The following is a 23,693-nucleotide window of genomic DNA, read 5'->3' as shown; positions in this document are numbered from 1 at the left end:
ATGAGTTTAGTGAAACAATACAATTATATATATATATATATATATATAGTAACTTTTTTTTTTTACTTGTGATTTTTGTGATGAAAAAGTTTAGAGAGCCAGCACTTTTATTAAAATTTGTCTAATACTTAACCAGCAAAAAAAGTGAGTAATTCTATATTATTGGATAAAATTTTAAATCATTAAAATTATCAATGATGATTAATTGATTGTTATAAATCACAAATTTCGCTGCCTCCTAGCATTCATCTTCTGTGATTTTCGTATGGATGTAATATATTTTTACTTTATTGAACCAATTTTAAAATCTATTTATATTATTTACAAAAGTCATTGTCTACCTAACAAAATCAAACTAAAAAACATCTGAAATCAAAAGAAATATTCAAGAGATAAATTACAAAATTATAGACAGAACTATCATGATATAGTAAAAATAGTAGTAGTATTATTATTATTATATATCAAAATAAATACACAAATGGATCATTTCCTTTTCATTTTTCACAAACAAAACAAAAGATAATTACTTTGGAGGAGTTTTGACATTTGACTCCACACAATCTTTAATTTGTACACACAGCATGCTGAGTATATAAGTAGTTCCAATTTCATGAATAAGTGTGAGAGAAACTAAAAGTAAGACACGTCACAAATTAACTCTTGATAGATATACTATATGATGATGAAGCAATGATTGATGACAGAAGAAAATGAAGGTGATTAAGAAAGACAAATTACATAATAATTGTTGATTGATGTATGGAGGAGGTAGCTAGAAGAATCTAGCGCAAGAAGATCGTAGGTCCATTTCTTGGGTCCAAGCGTTTCGGTCCTGAATGTGCAAGTGCCAGTAGGTTTGAGCCAGCGTGTCTGGGTCCATTATTGTTCCATCAACAATTCCACTTCCTACTACTACTCCACTGTTACTGCTACTTAACTCCCCATATGATGATGCTACTATTCTTTCTTGAGACGACGCCGTTTGCCCTCTACAACATTCCACACACACATACTAAAATTGCCATTTGCCCTACCACTAAACTACACTTATTTAGTTGCCATTTTTTTTGGTTTTCTCAAAATTATTTTTATTTATATTTAATTTCAGTAAAAAATACTAGAAAATTATCAGAATTTATTATTATTTATTATTAATATTTAAAAATATAAACTAAAATATGTAGTTGAATTACAAAATTGAATATATTGAGTAAATGACTAAAAATAAAGATAAAAAATAATAAATTTTAATAAGTCTCTAATATTTCTCTAATTTTTTCTGTTGCTAATAAGTTACTTATTTCTCTAATAATTTTTTTAGTGTATTTTATTTAGTGGAATTGGTGTGATCAATTCATACTATTTAAGTGAAAGATGACACTTAGCTTGATGTTATTTTGGTGTATGTATAGTATTATTGAGACCAATCATTTTATGTGTATAGTTCAATACTAAAATCAATTATCAGCGTATAATATATTTTAAAATATAAAATATATAAATTAAATTATATATGTATTTATTATAAATACAAAGGGATTAATTTTATTACTTAAATAGTATTTTTGTATTGAGACATACATTTAATATAAAGATAGAGAAGAGATGAAACAAAAAAAAAGTAAGTAAACTTTAATATGTAATTAGTAGTTATATATATATGAAAATAAGATTTTAATTTTGGTTTAAAAATAATATTTTTTTGTTGTTTGTTTTCTTATTTTCTTTAGGTTTTATTAATGATACCAATTAATTAAGATTTGGATCTTTTAAATTATAAATTTTACTTTAAAAGATAAAATGTGATCTTTCATTTTTTAATAATTTTTTCTCATATTTTTTTATTTCATTTATAAAATTATAAATTTTACTTTAAAAGATAAAATGTGATCTTTCATTTTTTAATAATTTTTTCTCATATTTTTTTATTTCATTTATAAAATAAATAGTAAATGATCACATTTTATTCTCTAAAATACAAATTTAAAATTTAGAATATTCAAATTTAATTAATTGTTATGCATTGATGATGTAAAATAGAATAATAATAGACAAGTGACAAATCATTGGGTGCTTATCTATACTGATTTAGCATTTTCTTAGCTTTCACACTTTATAGACCAGCAATGTATTAAAATCATAAAATAATATGGAAAAAATTTCAAGTGTATTTAAAACATCGATATTCTAGTTATTTTAACCGTTGATTTTAATTAATATATATTATATATATTTTTTATAATTCAAATCAACGATTAAAACAACTAAAATACGGGTGTTCCTAGTACAATTGAAACTCTTCCAATAATATGAACTTAAAAGTATGTTTGTGTCTTAGTTTTCCATTAAAACTCCTTATATGTAAATTTATTAAGCAATATTATTCTTACCCTTTTTTAAGAGAAAAAATAAAGAAAAAAAAAATTCAGGTAGGTCGTTAATGGGTAGAATAATAACTAGGAATCGAAGGGGGTGTGGAATTGGAACAAGATAATAATTGGCAAGTAACTAGGTGGAAGATCCGAATGAGGATATATATGATATAGGATGATGATGAGAGTGGAAAAAAAGGAAGAGGATCTTGTGAAGAGAAATATATAATTAAATAAAGAAACGAAACGAACCTGGGTGGGCCAACAACACCATCTATGATAACATGGGCTACGTGCACTCCCTGAGGTTGAAATTCCCTCGCCAGGCATTGCGATAGTGCTCTCAATGCGAATTTCCCACAGCCTGTATTTTCATGGAAGTATTTAAATAAGAGTAACACATAATTAAAATAAACAAGAAGAGAGTGTATTATATTGTATTTACATAATTCAGAGTATCCAGCAATGCCGTTTAGAGAAGCGGAGCAGCCAGTGAAGAGAATCGTGCCCTTTCCTCTTTCCACCATGCCCGGCAGCACCTTAATAATTATTCCTTCACTTTATTAATTCCATCGAAAAGTAAACTACAAATTCCTTCAATCACTATTCGTTGTATTCTGCTGTGATTGGCAGTTAAACATGAAATAGAAAATATAGCGTTCTCTCTTCTCTGCACTTTTTTAAACATGTGATTGTTACCTGTTGAGCGCAGTGAAAGGCGCCAATGGAAGAAACAGCAAGGGATTTCTGGAAGGAGTCTAGGCGGAGGTCGTGGAAGGAGGTGTTTTGGAGTGGATGATAGTAAGCATTGTAGACAAGGACCTCGACGAATCCGAGGGACAGCACTCCTTCGAAGGCCTCCCTTACGCTTCTTGAGTCAGAGCAGTCGATTCGAATCGCGAACACCTGCGACTTCTCTTCCCGTGCTATCTCCTCCGCAAATCTCGACAGCCTCCCTGCATCATCCACTCAATTCAATTATTTGATATAATTATGATTTTGTGTGTTGCTGATGATGAGTGCTACCTAAGTCGCGAGCAAGGATGGCCACCGTGTAGCCTTCGTGAGCGAATTTGCGGGCGATTGATAGTCCCAGATTGGGGCCCACCCCGACGATGGCAGCAATGCCTCGTGACGAAGCAGAGCTGCTTACCATGCTTCGCATATTTGACAAATGAAGGATTGATTAATTAATATTTAGAAATTTGAAATTTTTGAGTGAGAAACAAGGAATGAATAGTAGTAGTGGTGGTGGTGGCTGGATTGTTGAGTTAAAGGAGAGGGAGACTTAATAGTACTAATATAAGAGGAGTGGGAAAGTGAGAAGGTAGATTAAAGAAATTATTGGATTGGTGGAGAGAATGAGATGTGTCCTCCGCCCTGTCTGAATCATTGCCTTCCTCACCTCTCCATCCTCAACACAAATATAAATGATTTCCCTATTAGGAAATATTATTTCTGTCAGGTGACCGCTGCATATATTACTTAGTATGGGACTATGGGAGTAACAAAAATAACCAAAGCGCATTAGATTTTATTGTTTTTGTTACTAATTAACTATTAATTTTTTTTTAAGTACATCGATATATTGATATTTTAATAATTTTTAATGGTTAATTTTAATTATAAAAAACATATATAATATATATAATTAAAATTAATAATTAAAATTTATTGAAATACTAATGTATTAATATTTTTATATATTTTTTAATTATTAATATTTAAAAATATAAAATAAATTATAATATTAAATTATTAAACTAAAAAAATTAAATTAAAATTTAATTTCATAAAACTTTTACTTTCTAAAAATAATTTATAAAAATTAACTTTTAAATATTACAATATTTATGTTTGGTAAATTAAATTAAAAATAATTTTTAATAAGTACTAATAATAATAAATATGTTTGGTAAAATAGTTTTCAAAATTAAAAAACAGTTCCGTTACATATACAAGTCTTCTTGGTAAATAAATCTAAACAAATTAATCATAACCCAATAAAACCAACTTACATAATGGCACACGTAAAATCACGCCATTTTTCTTCTTCCTCCTCCTCCTCCTTCTTTGTATTACTCCACCCTTTTTCTTCGCGTGTTTCATTCTTATTGTCGTTCTTTTTATTGCTACTGTTATTGCTACATTTTTTTTCTCTTTCTATTAATTTTGCAACATTGTGTATTTTTTTGTTTGATTTTTTTCTTCTAAGAAGAATTATGAAAAAATAAAATAAGAAAATGAAGAAGAAGAAACAACAAAAAAGGAAGAGGAAGAGGAAAAGTTTTGATTTATACAGAACTTATCAGAATATAAATACACCAAAAAATTTTCAAAATACACCGAAAGTTTTTCAAAATATATCAAAACGAGAATAGAACAGATTCATCACAATAATAATTCAAATTCAGAACTTCTACACCGAAAGTTTGCTACAAATGTACAAAAATGTTTCTTTTAATGCATTTTTCTTCTTCTTCTTTTTCTTATTTCTTTCTTTCTTTTAATGGAAAGAATGTAATTTCATCATCTTTCAAGTAATTTTGCAGTATTATGTGTTTCTTCTCCTTTATTTAATTTTCTTTTATTTTTATTCTTATTAAGTGAGTAAAACAAAAAAAATTTGAGAAGATAAAATAAGAAGAAAAAGATGAATAAGAAAAAAATAAATGATGATAATGATGATGGAAAAAGAAAAAATAGTAGCAGAAAATAAGGAAAAGGAAGAGGAAGACTTTTGAATTATGTCGAATTTATCTAAATACAAATACACCGAAAATTTTTTAAAATACACCCAAATATTTTTAAAAACACCGAAATTTTTTCAAAATACACTTAAACGAGAATGGAATAAATTAATCAGAATAATAATTCAGATTCAGCACTTCTACTCCAAAATTTCACTACAAATACACAAAAATATTTTTTTAATGCATTTTTTCTTCTATTTTTTATTACTTTCTTTCTTTTAGTTGAATAAATGTAGGTTCATTATCTTCCAAGTAATTTTACAGCATTATGTATTTCTTCTTCTTCTTTATTTGATTTTTTTATTTTTATTCTTGTTAAGAGAGTAAAAAAAGAAGAAATTTGAGAATATAAAACAAGAAGGAAAAGATGAACAAGAAAGAAAAAAGAAGATGACGATGATGATGATGAAAAAGAAGAAGAACCAGTAGGAAAAGATGAGGAAGAGGAAGAGTTTTGAATTATGCAGAACTTATCAGAATAAAAATACATCGAAATTGCTTTACAATAACACAAATTTCTTAATTTTTACACCAAAAATTTGCTACAAATATACAAAAATATATTTTTTAATGATTACGACATACAAACTGAGTTTGAAAACAACATACAAAATTGACTAAATTATTAATAAAAACACTTCCAAACCAATTTTGGATCAGGCAACGTAATCGATATGGCAAAATTATACGATAACGATAATAATAACGGCGATAACGATAACAATGATACATATAAGAAGAAGACGACGATGACTATAACGATGATGATCATGATGATGAAGATGATGTAGGAGAAGGAGAAAAAGGAAGGAGGAGAAGAAATTCCAATGAGAAAAGGGGCAGGAAGAGGATGAGGAGGAGGTGGCGTTGGTGACGACGATAACGAAAGAGAAAATTAATGAAAAAGAAGGAGAAGAAGAAGACGAAGTATCAAGGATAATGAAGAAGAACGTGTACAGCAGTGGCGCGAAGAAGAACGTGCACGCATGAATGTAAATGACTTGTTAGACTTGTTTGGTTAATTGACTTGTATGTAGAGATTTATTCATTTAAAAATAGGGTTTAACTAATGATAAGCTTACCATTAATGACAAATTTAAAATATTTTTATTTAATGAATCCAAAATAAATGCATTGAAAACTTAAATCTTTTATATTTTCAATCAAAACTTTTTTTAGGACACATGATAATAAACCCTTAAAATATTATAATAGACATTAATGTAAGAATTAAATTTAGATATTAATTAATGTATGATGTTATATTAGATTTTATAATTTTGATAAACACAATCCAACTTTAAAAAGCTCCTTTTTAGATGTTTTCAAAAATATCCTCATTTTTAAAAGATGAAGCATAAGCACAAGAATTTTTTGATTTACTAAATGTAAAATAAAGTGTTTATAGTACCTCTTCAAACAAATTTACCAAACCAATCTAAAAAAATTAAATTGATAACTAAGTAATAGCTAAAATCAATAAATTCTGAAGGCTCCTAGCATTTTTTAATATCAGTAACCAATTTGAATAGGTTTATAAGTATGTTTTTATTTTTAATTTATAAAAAGTTACAACATTAATGTTTGATACAATTTTCAAAATTAACTTATGACTTTCGAAAAGGTCATTTAAAGTATACATATGGAGAAGTTAAAAACACGACTTCTCCTATAATAAAATTTTTTTATCACTTTTTTTTAAAATAAGTATTTTTATTACTAAAAATCCAAACACAAAATAATTTATTTATAAGTTATTTTTAATATAAATCCTTATGTTTTAAGTTTTTTTTCAAAAGAACTTAATTAAATTATTTATTCAATTACATTATGTACTTATACAAAAAATAAGTCACTAAATTAATCATTATAAAAAATATATGCTAAATATAAAAATATAAAAAATTAAATTAATTAATTCATATATAAATACATAATAGTTAATTTTTCATATATAAATAATATTTTTAAAAGAAAAAGTATAGAAAAACAATGATAATTATGAACAATCCGAACAATAAATTAAAAAAAAAGATAAAATTAAAATTAAAAATCAGGTTATTAGAGCAACTCCAACGGACAAGAAGTTGAGACCCTAAACCTTAAACCCTAAACCATAAACTGAATTTACCATTGGAGAGAAGATTGAGGGAGTTCTTGCACAGCTTTTGAGAAGAGTGAATCCCTTTGAATGGAAACTCATAGTATCTAATAATAACTTGCCACTTGGCAAGTTATTATAAAAATAAATAATTATATAAAATCTTAATTAATTAAATAATTATATTAAATAATTATATATCTATTTCATTAATAATTTATATTAATTATTTAAATAATAATTAATTAAATAATTAAATTATAATTAATTTATTAATAATTATAATAATTAATTAGATTAAATAATTAAATTTTTATTTAGTTAATAATTTATGTCATAATTAATATTGAATATTATTTATATTATTATATTAAATTATAATTAATTAAATTTATTTACATAAAAAAATAAATTTAATTTTTTACACTTTACAAAATAATTTTTGGTTGGGTTGGTTATTTTTATTTTTAAAATTTAAAAGGTTTAATTAGTCAGTTAATCTCTATAGTTTTGCAAAATTTTTAATTATATCTCTGTACTTTTTTTCTTTTTAATTGGGTCCCTGCCCAAATTTGTGTAATACTAAATTATATATTGTGTATTATTGTTATATATGAATGTTTTTAATATTCATATCTTTTAATAGTAAATTATTTTTAATTTTATAAATTTAAATAATATTATTAAAAAAATAATTATTATTTTTAAGTATTTTAATTAATTAATTAAGTGGGACCACAACAAGGACTAAAGTTAGTTTCTCCTAATGGAGAAGAGAGAGATGCTTTGAGTTTCTATTTACTGTTTATGATGCAAAAGCTGATGTGGAGTTACTTTTTATGACAGGTGGGTCATAAATAGAGATTGGGATGAGTTCTTGACTGGAGATGGTCTTAATTAATTATTTAATTTTAAATTTTAACATTTGAAAAATTTGGATTAACAATTAAACACATTCACACTACGTACAGTTACTCCTACTCTCATCATAACCTCTCAATCTCTGATACATGCCAAAAACTCGCTGTCATCAATCTCTGGTCCTTGGCAAAAACTCGTTGTTGTTGACAATTACAGCCATTTTGACAGAGCATAAAGCCGCCGTTCTTGGCAGATGGTTATTGTAATTCTTACTAGGATGGTTAGTTTAACTATATATAATTAACAAATACTTGATGTTCATTTCATTAGGTAGTCGGATGGTTATTTTAATAATTACCTATATGGTTGTTTTTTGTTGGATTTGGATCTATCTCAAATTTCTCAGATGCCACGAGGTTGGTGTCCGACGGGTTAGAGCTCGACGAAAGATGGGATGGGTGGCGCCAACGTAATTAGCGTTGAGGATTATGACGGTATGGGAAGAGACAGACAGCGGTGATTGAAAACGACCCCGAAGTTGTCTTCCGGTGCAAGAGAGAGAAGAGCGGGGCACGACAGACGCATGACGGAGAGAATGAGCCCCTCAGCGATGTTGGCTGCTGGCGAGGGAGAGACAGACACATAACGGGGACGACTTGCCTCCGCAATGATGGCTGCCGGCGAGAGAGAGAGAGAGAGAGAGAGAGAGAGAGAGAGAGAGAGAGAGAGAGAGAGAGAGAGACGTGCGATAGGGATAACGGGCCCCTACACGACATTGGCTGCCAGCGAGGGAGAGATAAACGCATGGGTAGGGGACTACAGGGGGCGACAATGATGGTTGGTGAGGGAGCTTTTAACGCATGTGAGGTGGGATAATTGATGAGGATGGGGTGGCAGACGATTTGGGGAGAACAGGTGTTTGGGTGAAATGCTTTGATAAATTAGGGTTTAGGATGGTTAATTATTTGAAATAACCTATGATACACGGACATTGACACGGACACGGGACATGTCGACATGCAAATTTTAAAATCTTACATGACACAGGAACACACATACATATAAAATATAAAGTATATTTTAGATGAATCGCAATGATATTTTGATATTTTATTGATATTAAAACATAAATTAAAAATTTTAATTATTTTTAATGTTTAATTATATCAATTATTTAAAATATTTTTTGTTTTAATAAATAATAATATATACTATATCTAAATTTATTTTAAGAATATGTGTTAAGAATAAGACTGGACACGCAGACACGTGATGGTATTTAAGTGTGTCCAGGCGTGTCAGGAGAATAATTTTTTATTTTGAGTAAAGTATTGTTTTTGTCCCCAACGTTTGGGGTAAATCTCAAAATTGTCCCTAACGTTTCAATCGTCCTATTTACGTCCCTAACGTTTTAAAATTGACTCAATGTTGTCTTGCCGTTAGGGATCCGTTAATAAAATTAACGGCGAGACAAAATTGAGACGATTTTGAAACATTAGGGACGTAAATAGGACTAAAACGTTAGGGACAAAAACGATACATAGAAATAAATTTTAATTTTATTCTTCAATAATATCAATTTGTTACTGTACATAGTATTCAATTATTTTTAATCATATTTACACTTAATCACCTTATTTTCATTCTAAATAAATTTATTTTTTTAATTTTACACTTAAAGTAATGTATTTTTTATAAATAAATAAATTTTACACTTTTATTCTAAATAAATAATGTAATGTGATTAGAATGAAAGTGTCAAACTATAAAAAAAATATAAGTAATGTGATTAAGTAATGAAAGTAAAATTACATTATTTATTTAGAATAAAAGTATAAAATTTATTTAAAATTATATTACTTTAAGCGTAAAATTATAAAAAAATTAATTTATTTAGAATAAAAATAAGGTGATTAAGTGTAAATATGATTAAAAATAATTGAATACTATGTATAATAAAAAATTGATATTATTGAAAAATAAAAATAAAATTTATTTTTATGTATCGTTTTTGTTCCTAACGTTTTAGTCCTATTTACGTCCCTAACGTTTCAAAATCGTCTCAATTTTGTCCCGCCGTTAATTTTATTAACGGATCCCTAACGGCAGGACAACATTGAGTCAATTTTAAAACGTTAGGGACGTAAATATGATGATTGAAACGTTAAGGACAATTTTGAGATTTACCCCAAACGTTGGGGACAAAAACAATACTTTACTCTATTATTTTTTATTAAGACACGGTTGGATACAGCAAACACGCGTATCAGACGAGTATCGTATCCGAAATGTGTCCGACACGCAGACACGATAACTCAGCGAAGTGTCTGTACTTCATAAAAAATAACTATGTGGGTTTTTTTTATTTATATAATTTGAAGAGTGTTTTTTACTTTTTTTTTATATTAGGCCAAACTTACAGTCTATTATTCACATTATTCAGATTTTTCATTGTCTTTCTAATAGAATTGTTTTTAAAATAAATCATAAAAAATGTGTTTCAAAGATTTAGGTGCAAGCAAATATTCTAAAAACAATAAAAATATTACTCTTCAAAAATTTTAAAAATATGACAAAAATTACTATATTAATAGAAACTGACAAATAACAATGTTTATGTGACAAATGTAAATGTAACAAGATAATGTTTGTCATCTTAGTCTTAGTTTTTGTTAATAAAAACATATTTATCTTACATTTAACAATTTTGGTTATGTTTTTGAATCATTTTAAGATTTTTTTTTATTTTTTATAATAGATTTTTTCAATGTGTAAATCTTTGTAGAGCATTTTTGTTGATTTACATTAACTTACAACAATATCTATGTAAAAAATTAAACTCTTCAATATTAAAAGAGTAGGATTTATTTCTGTTTTACTCGATTTTTTATAATCTCGACAGAATATTGAATCGAGTTTGTATCAAAATCTCAATTTTAAAAATGAATACGATTTTTCTAAAAATAATGAGCTCAACCCAAAAATTACTTAGTATTTATGTTAAAATAAACTGCATCGAATTATTAGTGGCAAGTTATAACAAATAATATGAAAATATATGAAATAAATAAAAAAATTATTTAATAAAAAATGTAAAAGTAAAGTGGAAGTTAACAAAAACAGAATAACAATGAAATTTCTAAAACAAAGAGATTAAAAGAAAGAAAAATGAAGAATAATAAAATAAAATGGGCTCCTAACACTTACATGCACTTGCACTCCATGATTTTTCGTTGTGTCACTAAGATTAGGAATTTTTGTAGAATTTTGTGTAATAATATAAAAGAGACAGCTTCATTATATTAATCCAGAGCCATATCAGCTTTATCACCAGACTGGTTAAGATCTATATTCTCTCGTGGTTTGACCTTTTTATTTGTGTAAAATTGGAGAAGATCCATTTCCCAAGTGCATCTGTTTTATTTGCTTAAAATTAATGTCTTATCTTGTTTGAGATAAGTAATAGGACGAAAAAATATAAATTGTGTCTAAATTATTTATACCAATAAATAAAATATTTAAAATATTTATTTAAAAAAATCCTTAAAATTGACTTATAAACAATTGATTTCTTAAACTCTTATCAACCATCTCTCAAATATATTGCTAGTATAATTAAGAGTTTGCACATACATACAACAATAATTTCTTAGATTTTGGAATCCGTGTATGCCAAATAATTCGCACTAGAACATTGATTGGATAGATGCATGCCCACACATACATGCATATACATACGCGTATATATAAGTGTGTGCCCACCACTCGTCTTTCCAGCTTGATCAAAGGAGCATTGCAGATGTGCTGTAGTGTTCACTTTCAGACATGATGTTCAAGTTACAATACATCAATTCAGTTTGTTTATTTATTTATTTCCCAAAACAATATTAATCAAGTGTTTGTTAAGTGAAAGACAATGCTTTTTGGTGTTCTAATAATGAGTCGGATATTATGGCCTTTGCTAGCGGATGATGATATATATTCCAATCTGTTGTACTCATTATATATATCTTGAAGATTTCATGTGGTGGGAGTTTAATCAACAGCTGAATATCATCATATTCAAGTGGATGTGGTATAAATTGCTACGCTTGCATTGTTTAGATTATAAAATTTATGGTATAGTTATATCTGTACCTCAAATAATGCTGTGTATCAGTAAAAAAATATGATCGATGAAATACTTAACTTTTATAAAATTATGATCGATGAAATACTTACTTTTATATATTTTTGTGCAATGTGACCTTTTCTAAATTCAAACTTATATATTTTCCACTAATGTAACAAATCAAAATAAATAAATAAATAAAAATTAAATGACACTAACATGAGAGAGAGAGAGAGAATTAAAGAACCTTGTGTAAATATGCCAATATGGCATTGCATAATATAATTTAGTATTTTTTTATGATTTAATATAATTTAATAATAAATTATTAAAATGGTAACAAAAAATTTATATTGCTGACAAAAATAAGTTTAAAAGATACAAACAAAAAATAAATTCCCAAAAAATTTGAAAAAATGATCAAATAACTATATATTAAATATATATTTTAAAAAATTAAAGATCAGATATTAATATAATTTTTTTGTAAGCATTATTAAAAAAATAAAATATTTTCACTCTTAAAATTTGTTAATTTTATATCAAGTGATGTTTTTTTTTAAATTATTGTGGATTTACTAAATTTTTTGGAAAAAAATAGAAACAAAATTTTGCTCCGATTTTATTGATTCTAAATATGAGCGTACAAAATCCCACATTGGTTAAGAATAACAGGAAAAAAATATAACTTATGAATATGAACGACCAATAAATTTATTATTTTGAGATTTCAAATGAAATTATGTTATGTAAATTACACTGCTACATTTTTTGTTCTTTTTTAATCCATTCATTAACTGAAGTCTCTTTTTATTTCTCCATAACATATATATAATAAAGTTCTGCTAGAAACTAACTAGAAGTGCAGCTAACTCTAATTAATTCATAATTAATTAAAAAGTAGGTCTATTATCAAAAAAAATATCTATTACCCTAATTTTTAAATTTTTAAATTAAAAAAAAAATTTAACTTAGTTAATTTATATTATAATTGCCTCTAAACTTTTTCTATATAATATGTAATAAGTGGGACAACCAGTTCTACAGGATTACGTTGCCATTGACGCCAAACTATAGCGCAGTATTTGGAGTGACGCATCAAATAGACAAATAAATCCAATGTATATCTTGGATTTACAGCACTTTGGCGTTTCTGTATTTGTATTATAGTGTAGGTCTAGACTTTAGATTGAACCTTCACTTTTGAGGTGGCTACGGATCCACATTACTCTGAAAAGAGAATGAGAGAATATAAGAAAATTTTCGAGAAGATTGGCTAGAATTTACAATGAAGTCACTGGAATTTTAAGGATAAGAAACATAATATGTATGTTATCTTTTATATAGATGACAACACTTCTCGACTTTTTCTATGTTTAGAATATATTCTCCCTACAAAAAATAGAGTTCCTCGATTAGGTGAACGACAAATAACACGAGTTGAAAAAAAAAAGTGTAAAGATGCTTTCATGAAAGTGAAAGAAAAGAACTAGATATTCATATAATTAAGAGATTGGAATTTAACATGTGACTTATTATTTAGTGTTTACGTACAGAAGATTGCAATATAAGTGGTCCTTTATGTGAGGGGAGGGAAAAAAAAAAGGTAAAATTGATAACCTAGAGGATGAATATTTGTTCACATGAAAGATACTAGAGGTCGGTGTTGAAATTTGAATAGTGCTTAATTAGTTAGAGTTATGTGTTATGTCAAATCACAGTGTTGCTTATTACTCGGTTGACTATTATTAAACGCTACGATTTGATTCCAAGGTGTTACGACCTGATGAATATGTAGTGCTTCATATGAATGTGATTTTAGCCAAGTGATAGGAGGGGTATTAGTACTTATAGAGATTCTAAGGCTAAAGTCAGTAATATAATAAGTGAGAATTGATTTAAATTTACGAAAATTAGGGTGATTAGTATACTTAAAGTTTAAGTTGTCTCGTAGTTTCATTATTAGGAGTTTACTATTAGTCATGGGGTGACATTATATGCCTTGTTGCTATGTTTGTATGCCAAGTTGAGGTGAGGTCTAAAAGAGTTGGGTTCCTTCATGTTGGGCCTAGGTTAAATTCCTGTATTGTGGATATTATTAGGCCGAATGTATCTCAAGCCACTGTATTTGAAGTTCATCGTCATAACACGACCTCTACTCGATTGCTGAGCTCATCGCTATGCCAAAGATGGCGATAAGATTATAATTTCATCATGTGGAGTTTTTCTATCTTTAGAAAGAGTTTAAGAATAGTCTTAAACGAAACCATTCTTCTATTTAAATAGTTTCTTTATATATATATATATATATATATATATATATATATATATAGACTTTGTTCTATTAAGTTTGATGTGCGAATCCATGGTTCTACGTGTTGGATAGTGATTACCGATGTTAAGATCTTAGATGTGATATTTGATTTTAAGGAGTTAAAGACTTTGTTTTGAGTTAAGAACCTCAAGTCTCTAGAGACAAACTCAAAGTTGTTCTTGGGAATGTTAATGTCTTTTGAATTTCCTTATAGTGTCACACTATTTTGCATCCAACATTTAAGTCGTTGCAATTTAAAAAAAAAACTGCTCCTTAGTAGGGTGATAGATAAGAGTAGAGTTTTCTTGACGCCTTTTTGTAGTCTCCTGTGTAGATAAATTTCCTCTTTTGCCATTTTCATTTTCATACCATTTTTAATATTTGAGAGGCGGGAGATTTTGATCTTGATACCACTGACACTGTCGTTGTTAATTATGCTGCTTTTGGTATTGACATTGTTCAACCATTATCATTAGCATTTTGCCATTCTATAGAATAGAAAGAAGGTTTTTCTCGTCAAAGTACGCCCAAAGACTTGCTGATTTTTGAGATATTTGAGGTTCTTTAGACAAGGGTTCTTTAGAATTGACCGTGTGTGTTTAGAATGAAGAAAATCCAGCACAAATTAAAACAGAATGTCTAAGACCACTGAGGAGATCAAATACCGTTAAGGCGGTCGTACGTAAACCTACAGAATTGTAGGCTTCATAATTGTGGACATTTTTTAAGCCTTTTAATCACATTATCAAGTAGTTGTGACTCGTTGTAGTTGTCCTTTAGTTAATTCTCTAAAGTTATAGTCTTTTGCACTTTAATCGGTCTCTATTCTTCTTTATCTTTTACTCTAATCACAATACAAAATTTTTCTTTATCCCCATCAACTGTTGAAGTTTTTTCGATGTACGCTTTGGGCACATTGTTAGAGCTATACTCATACGTTATCAACTTCTTTTATATGTCCTATTTTAAAAAATAATTTTGTGGAATAATAATTTCGGTACATAGTCACTATATTTTCATACAAACAGTAAATGACTTAACCTGCTAACCCTTGTAATTTGGTTCAACTACGAGTCTAGTGACGCGAGCTATAACCCTATCCTTAGTTGACTAATTAGACTAGATAAGTTTAATTGATAACGAGTGCTAGGACTAATAACTTTTGTAATTTATAGCCATTAAAATAATTATTAATGATGATTTTAATGGTGTGAGATGGATATGATATTTTATCTAATGATTCACTTTTCTTTGCTAATTATATGTTGGCCAAAATTTAATAAAGTTGCTGCCGTTAAACTTTTTCTTAATTGATTTCGAATTTGACTTAATTACTATTTTATATTTAACTATGTGAGTTTTAACCCAAAATCGAATCTCAGAGTTAGACTTTTGAGTTGGACATGGGTTTTTACAGCCTAACATACTTGTGTAATATAATATTTAAATAAAATTTTAATTTACAATAAATTAGCTCTTAATCTATTAAGCAGAAAGATACTGTAGAAAACAAACCAAAAAAATGCAAGTGGTTCAGTCACGACACTACGTGAATACTGGAATCAGAAATCATACAAAGGAACATGATTGCTAGGAATGGGAATTGCCCCAAATGCAGTATACCTCTTGAATCTTGATGCATGACCCTAGTACCCTTCCCATTGGCCATTTCTAGCAATGGAATTGTGAATTGCATGCCCAGGTGTGCAATAATGGATGGCGTGCGTGGTACCTTAGCTTTCCAATTATTGGTTCAGTTCCTTTTTCAGGTGCGGATTATTCTTCATATTCTCAATCATCATGCCACTAATTGACACGGTGTTCATTCCATATGGATATGGGTCAACAAGAGCATTCAGAATCTAATGGAAAGATGAAGAGGAAACAGACACGTACTAAGCATTTTGTTGTGTTCTTAACCCAAAGAAAGCAATATTGAGTAGAATCTAAAATAAATAAATAAAAATATCATAAAATAAAATAAAAGAGCCAATCTCATAGCTAAATTGCTATATAGGCTAAGTAACATAAATTCCTTTGAAGCTACGAGACTTTAACTTAGTACGTACAAAAGGAAAAAGACAGACCGAAAGACGAGAATTTAGAAACTGGCTAGTGATATTTCATATTTATCTACTTCCGTGTTTACTAGTATTTTAAATTTTTTGAAATTATATCGATTTTATCCAAACATTGTAGATTATACTAAAAAAAATTTATAAAATCAAATTATTTTTATAAAAAAATTATAGAAGATAAAGGTCCTCCTCAGTTAAAAAAATAAAGTTTTTGAAAATGAAAAAAATTAAGTAATAAATTTTTTAGTTATTATTTTCATACGAAAGAGTTTAATTTTTTATTAATAATTAATTTTAAAATTTATTATCTAAAATTTAAAAAAATTTAATGTGTATATTTTTATATTTTGATTAGGTATTAATTTTGTTACATAAATAAAAATAATTAATTTTTATACTTATTATTTAGGGATAAGTATTGTTTTGGTCTCTCACGTTGAGGGTCAAAATCGAACCCGTCCTTGGTATATATTTTGATTTAAAATCATTCTTAAAATCGTATTTAAATTTAAAATCGTCATTTTTAATAAAATTTTTTAATTTATTCCTAAACTACCCCTATAATAAAAAAATTAAGGAAAACGCGTGGGGGAAGGGGGGAGAAAAGGGTATTCGAAGGGGGAGGGGAGGGAAAGGCGGAAGGGAAGGGGGGAGGGGGGACGGCGCTGGCGGCGAAGAGAGGGAGGAGGGGAAGTGGAAGAAGCCGGAGAAGAAAAGAAAGAAAATGAAGGGGACGTGGAAGAAGATGAAGAAAATGAAGGGGACGCGGATTCGGGGTGGGGGAAAGGGGAAAGGACGCGGGGTGGGGTGGGGGGAAGGGGAGATCAGAGGGGGAGGGGGAAGGGGAAAGGGGGTGGGAGGAGGGGAAAGGACGCGGGGGTGGGGGGAAGGGGAGAGGGGAAGGGGAAAGGGGGGAGGATGACCGCCGCTGCCTCGTGAGCCTCGCCCGCCTTGCCGCCTCTGCCTCCTCCTCCTCCTCCTCCTCTCATCTTCGCCCCCTTCGTCAACTCGGGTCGTCGCGAGCTTTCCCTTCGCGGAGGCGCCGCTTGCTGCCACCGGGTCGTTCGCCGTGGTCTTTCTCGCAGCTGCTTTGCCTACGACCACCGTATCCGTGAACCAGCAAGGCGGCTTTGGTGTCGGTTCCAGATCCAATAGATCTGCCGCCGCTGTTCCGAGTGGTTCTGAGGTCGCGTTTCGGCATTCAGGTAGGTCGATTCCTAAATCAGAATCTCCCATTGCAGATATGGAATTGTTGTTTTGATGCTAAAAGCTGATGTTGAGGTGTTGAATTAGATTGTTGAATTCTTGAGGTTGTAATTTCTGTATCAGCAGTCTGTAATTTCGCTTGATCATGAATTTTGATTGATGATTCCGCTTCTAATTTTTTGATTTCGTGTTCTGTTGATGACTTTTCTGTTGTGTCTACTATGGAACACTGGATTTGAATTTTTGCTTAAAATTCTGAATCTGAAATTTGATATTGTGATTGATATATAATTTCTGTTGATGAATTTTTTCTGAATTTGGAGGAGGAAGTAATTGTGCTTGTAGTGGTGGGGGTGGGGGAAGGGGAGACGGGGAGGCGGGAACGGGAGACCGGGGGAGGGGAAGGGGGAGGGGAAAGGGGAGGGTATTTTTGTCCAAAAAAGGGACGATTTTAATACGAAAAAATACGTTAAAGATGATTTTAAATCAAAATATACACCAGGAACGGGTTCGATTCCGACCCTCAACGTGAGGGACCAAAATAATATTTATCCCTATTATTTAAAAATAATATATATATATATATATATATATATATAGTTTTCATAATTATCTATTTAAGATATTTATAACTTGAATCGCTGACTCAGCAGCTTAAATGAGTGACACGTACCCCACATGTCATCCAAACTTTAAGCATGCTAAATTCTCATTAATCATCGTCATCTTCAGTGGATTCATTAGGAAAGAAAAAAGAAAGAAAGGTCGTGAGAGAGAAGAGAAAGGAAACCATGGAACCTTGACCTTTGGCGTTCAATTTCTTGAGTTTTGTAACTCCAATAAAAAAATCTAATCCAATCAAAGTGTTCGTAACTTCTTCTTTTTTACGTTGATGTCACTTTTATCGGGGTGAAATTGATTTTGGAGCTATTGTCCCTACATGCAAAGTTCGGATTGAAGAATTATTTTATTTGATTCTGATTTATTTAATAAGAAAAGAATGAATTATGTTTGAGTTTAAATGATTTGGTTTTAAAATAAGATTGGTTGTCGCTCCCCTAAAAGTCTAGCGGCCTTCTCGAGAAATTTAACTAATAAATAATTATTCTTTTATCTTTTGAAAGAAGAGTTGAGTTTGGAAAGAAGAATTGGTTTTAAGTGAAATGGTTTTGAAGGTTTTTGGACAATGTCACAGAGGAGATTTAATATTTGAATTACCGGGTAAGATGCAGTGGCATTGTCCATTTGCTCCGGGAAAGAGACGAGGAAGAAGAATAATAAAAAATGAGTTTCAATTATGAAATTGAATGAATATGATAAATTAGGATGATTGATTATGAGTATGTCTGTATTTTCTCTTTGGTTGTAAGGGTGACAGAGCCCTATTCTCTTTAATGGTGACAGGACACATAATCCCTCTAATGGTGACAGGGCACGTATTCTCTTTAATGGTATTAATGCACAATAGAGAGACAGTGTCAGGATTAGCTATCGGACATGTCGGGTTTGGCTATATAACTGACAAATGATGAGCTCATTAGCCATAGGACAGACATGCATCATACTTATTTGCGCATATTTGTTTGAGTGTGATTCCTGTGATTGTGGGTGTGCTACATGATTGTTTGATTTTTGTGTTCTTTATTTGTTAAGTCTAAATATATTCTATTACTTGTTGCTGTTGGCTATGGTAATAAAATGAACATAAACATACACCTTGACCCTACTAAGAACTCTCCAATTATTACCCCCTATTTTCACCTCTTTCAACTATAGGTGCGAAGGATTAATGCGGAGCTACAGGAGCATAGAAAATTATGTTTACAAGTTGAGTTGTTAGAATTTATTTTTTCTTCACCTTGTTAGTTAGATTTTTATTCAGAGGGGTAGGTTTTGTAATTGCTTTTGTATGTAATATTATAATGTATTATTAATATTAAGTATGTGAATATGTGTTGTTTGTTCTTGTTAGAAAAAGTTTTAAATTTTTAGTAAAATCATCGATAGATTTACGCCTAAAGGCTCACACCTTATTATTTAATATATGAAAGTCGTTGTAATACCCCCGCTAGCAGAGTGGCGCACCCGAAAGCGTGACATTCTGATAGTAAGGGTCTTACACTGTCACCTTGATGCCACTCAATTGATGAAAAGTTAATCTACGCAGCAGTCGACTTCCATAATATCATATGCTTTGGCCTAAGGATGTCAGGATGAACTACTTGAATAACCTCAAGATCGCTGTACGGCATCCAAATAAACTGTAACATATCCAAAAGCCACATTAAGGTATTATGACATAAACATAACAACGAACCAGTATAATTGGAAGCAATTCATGGAAGGTTTGACTTACATCATCTACTCACAATCTGTCTAGTCTATGTCTTGTAGTAATGACCTGAGAACCCTTCTCTTCTGATGATGGCAAGTACTTATCCCACCTGGGAGATACATAATGATAAATATTAAACTTAGGAAACAAATAAATTAAACTTGTGCACTATAAACCACATTCATGAAATATACTCACCTCGCTGCAAGCGGCCATAGAATGCTGTCGAACCCTCTAAGCCTGATTATGGGGAACCTCCAAAATATCCAAGATTGCAGCAACGCTAGTGGCGTAACTAGGTTCTTAACATTCCGGTTAGCAACTCGGCAAAAATACCTATACAACCACGACAATGTGGCCAAACTCTAGCTACACTTGCCAAGTCCGTCGAGGTCAGTAACATAGGGGAGCCACCGTAAGTGAACTATGGTTCCAGACTTGTCGTCAAAAAGCATCATGGACAACAACATCATGGTGTAACCACGTCCATAAACCTATACCGTGGCCTCTGGTGTATCAACTAGCATGACTCTGAACTTGTTCTAGAACCAGGTATACAACACAGTGAAGTCATCAACACAATCGTTAGGTGGAAGCTCACCAAACAACTCTTCAAACCACTTCCATGCAGACTTTCTCCCCTCCATCAATTGCTCAAAGTTGCTGAGACATCCACTAACTGAAAATCCATCAATAGGGAGGTCGAACTAATATGCCACATCCTGTAAAGTGACCGTGCACTCCCCAAATGGCATATGAAACATGTGAGTTTCGAGATGCTATCGCTCCATAAATGCACTAATTAGTGGCTCATCAAACTTAAACCAATAATCATTCAACCTTGCAACATGTATTAATTCGGCACTATCTAGGTACGACATTATGCGATCATATAATATCATTTTCTGTTGTCGATGAATGCTCTTTACACATTGGGTTGGCTGATAAAACAACAATATACAGTCCCAACTCAACAATGTATCATAATAACAAAACTATATATTAATAGTGAAATCCACCCCTAAACCCCACAACAATCACTATATTCATAAGCATTGTAACCCTAACCACAATATTCCTAAGCATTTTAACCCTAAAATATTAGCAAATATTTAAATTACAAACTATATAGTATATAGATTATATTAAGATAACTCCATATGTTAATATCATCAACTATATAGATTGTAAATAAGTTTGATAACTGACCTCTTCGTTGATAAATCTCGCAATATGTACAATTTCGTTTAATCGGTACATGTCTCCTTCGTTCTTCGCCATGCTTAACCAAAACTATTAATGTCCCACCGTGCACTTTCCCCCTATGCCACCTACCGACACTTCAACCGCCGCTGTTGGAAGCTGTCGTCAATTTCATCTACAACCCTGTTGGTCATGGCACCGCCGTTGACCTAGGGGCTTCTCCCTCTTCTGTTGTTGACCACCTTCTTTCCTAACTTTCCTCCTCTCTGAGAGTTTTCTCACCGTCAATGGAGTATATCTTTGTAACATAACTCGTGGAAAGATATTCAGGAGTTCTTTGTATTCATAACTCGTGCTAAAGTATTGAAGGTAGGTAGTTGCACGTAAATCATGCTAGGATGTTATAAGGTAGAATTTTGTACATAAATCATATTAGAGTATTGTGGTATAGAGATTTTCACATAAATTGTGCTATCCAGGGTGTGTTAGGCTAAAATCACATAACTCATGCTATTCTGGCATGAGTTATGTTCAACTTGCAAAGCACATTGTCCTGCCACGATTTATGTGCTATTGTTAAAGAAGTTTCATGCATAAATCATACTAAAGTGTGGTGATTAATATATTATCTAACACATAATACCCTAACACGATTTATATATTAATAAATTTAGAACATTTTCACATTTTAAAATTTCATTTAAAAAATTTGATAATATTATTTTTTTATTTTATTTAAATAAAAAATCTCTCTTATCTTTGCAAAATCAATCATTCGTATTCTATATTATGATATTTTCTTCTGCATTCTTGAAAAGACTGTTTTTTCTTTTTATTCATCAAAATTTAAAATAAACAGGACCCTAATTTGATCTTCTCTATTTTATTCTTAGTCATTTAAGTTATAATTTAATTCATTACCTGATACTTCTGTATTCTGCATCAAGCATTGCAACCGAATAAATAATCCAATAAGTTATTAGGAAAAAATAAAAAAGTTGCTACTTGTTAAGATATTGGTCCGATTTAGATAAATAATTTAAATAAATTATTTTTTTATAAAAATTTAAAATATAAAATTTTTTATTAATAGTAGTTTATAAATAAATTATTTTGTGTTTAGATTTTTAGTTATAGAAATAGTTATTTTAAAGTTATAGCATTTAGATAAATAACTCAAAAAAATAATTTTTTTTTCACAAGAGAATGGATATTGAAATAATGATAATAACAAATACCTTTCAATATTAAATGTTAATTTTACATAATCTAAGTATTAAGATTACAATTAATTAGACAATTAATTCTTTATTTGCTCTCTTATTAGTTTCATTTTTCTAACTCTTTCAATATTCGGTTCTCTCCTAAGACTCCCTAACAATTATAAAAAAAATAGCAAGTTATATAAAAATAAAATCACATGCGACAAAATAGAATTGAAACTGGATTCCATACCATACAAATGTTAAATACAAATTTAATAAAAATACAGTGATAGAATGATAAAAAAAATCTAAAAAAGACATATACAGCCGGTGATTCAGATGCAATATTATGTGAAAATAGGGGTGGATGATCAATACTTCTAACAGATGAAACATTGCATAAAAATAGTAGTAGAAGAACTGTAGAAGGCTAATACTTCTAGCAAATAAAACATTGTGTGAAAATAGTGGTAGAAAACCAATATTTCTAACGAAAACAGAAATAATTTTTGAGATGGAGAGAAATTATATCTTTCTACTTTTTCAAACATATTAATTAACTTCTCAAAAATTAAAAGCATTTCTCAAAAAATAATACCATCTTTGACTAAATGTATAGGTTCAGTAGTGAAAATTTTGTTCTGTGTGTCATTGTTAGCTATCTATTAATTAAATTCCTTTTTTTGTGGAAAGGACTGGGAGAAAACAAAAATCAGTAAATTAAAAAATATCTTATATTTACTTTTTTTTTTCTAGCACAATAAAGATATTTCTATGATAATTCGCTTCTTGATAGGAATTTTGTTAAACTAAGTTTTGATGGTAACAATTAAATTTCGAAATAAATTACGAAAAAATATTAAAATAAAAACTAAACAGTATAAAAAAATAAATTAGTATCATAAATAATAATTTAATTGTTTCATAAACAATGGTAATTTCCCAAACAATACTACTATGTTTTGAGTAATTTTCAAATAATGATATGTAGTGTGGTTTACACATTATTTTTTCAAAAAGCTCCATTTAGCGTTAATGCAATGAACATTTCAATTTATCTGTAAGCACTTGAGCACCTAAATTAGGGTTGAATAAAATTCGAAATTGATTGTTTTATTATCCATCAAAACTTATAATTTAGCAAGCTACAT

At 29.6% G+C, this 23,693-nt stretch overlaps 1 protein-coding gene across 1 annotated transcript; it reads right to left on the bottom strand.

Annotated features, from left to right (window-relative positions):
- Nucleotides 1-428: 428 nt before the first annotated feature.
- Nucleotides 429-3,826, bottom strand: LOC112783561 (uncharacterized). The gene is made up of 5 exons (XM_025826590.2): nt 3,402-3,826; nt 3,075-3,331; nt 2,821-2,914; nt 2,628-2,739; nt 429-992 (listed from the first exon to the last, which is right to left on the bottom strand). The coding sequence occupies exons 1-5, from the start codon at nt 3,538-3,540 to the stop codon at nt 776-778; spliced, it is 819 nt and encodes a 272-aa protein (XP_025682375.1). The 5' UTR covers nt 3,541-3,826; the 3' UTR covers nt 429-775.
- Nucleotides 3,827-23,693: the final 19,867 nt, after the last annotated feature.

Source organism: Arachis hypogaea, chromosome 1 (genome assembly GCF_003086295.3).
Source record: "Arachis hypogaea cultivar Tifrunner chromosome 1, arahy.Tifrunner.gnm2.J5K5, whole genome shotgun sequence".
NCBI classification, from domain to species: domain Eukaryota; kingdom Viridiplantae; phylum Streptophyta; class Magnoliopsida; order Fabales; family Fabaceae; genus Arachis; species Arachis hypogaea.
Note: the sequence above shows the minus strand (reverse complement) of the source record. Positions and strands in the feature narration are given on the sequence as shown.

What these genes read in the sequence shown, in the direction of transcription:
- LOC112783561 (XM_025826590.2), bottom strand. Translation starts at nt 3,540, where the DNA reads ATGCGAAGCATGGTAAGCAGCTCTGCTTCGTCACGAGGCATTGCTGCC. An exon ending in CATCCTTGCTCGCGACTTAG is followed by an intron (nt 3,332 to 3,401) that starts GTAGCACTCATC and finishes TGGATGATGCAG; the next exon opens with GGAGGCTGTCGAGATTTGCG. An exon ending in CCTTTCACTGCGCTCAACAG is followed by an intron (nt 2,915 to 3,074) that starts GTAACAATCACA and finishes ATAATTATTAAG; the next exon opens with GTGCTGCCGGGCATGGTGGA.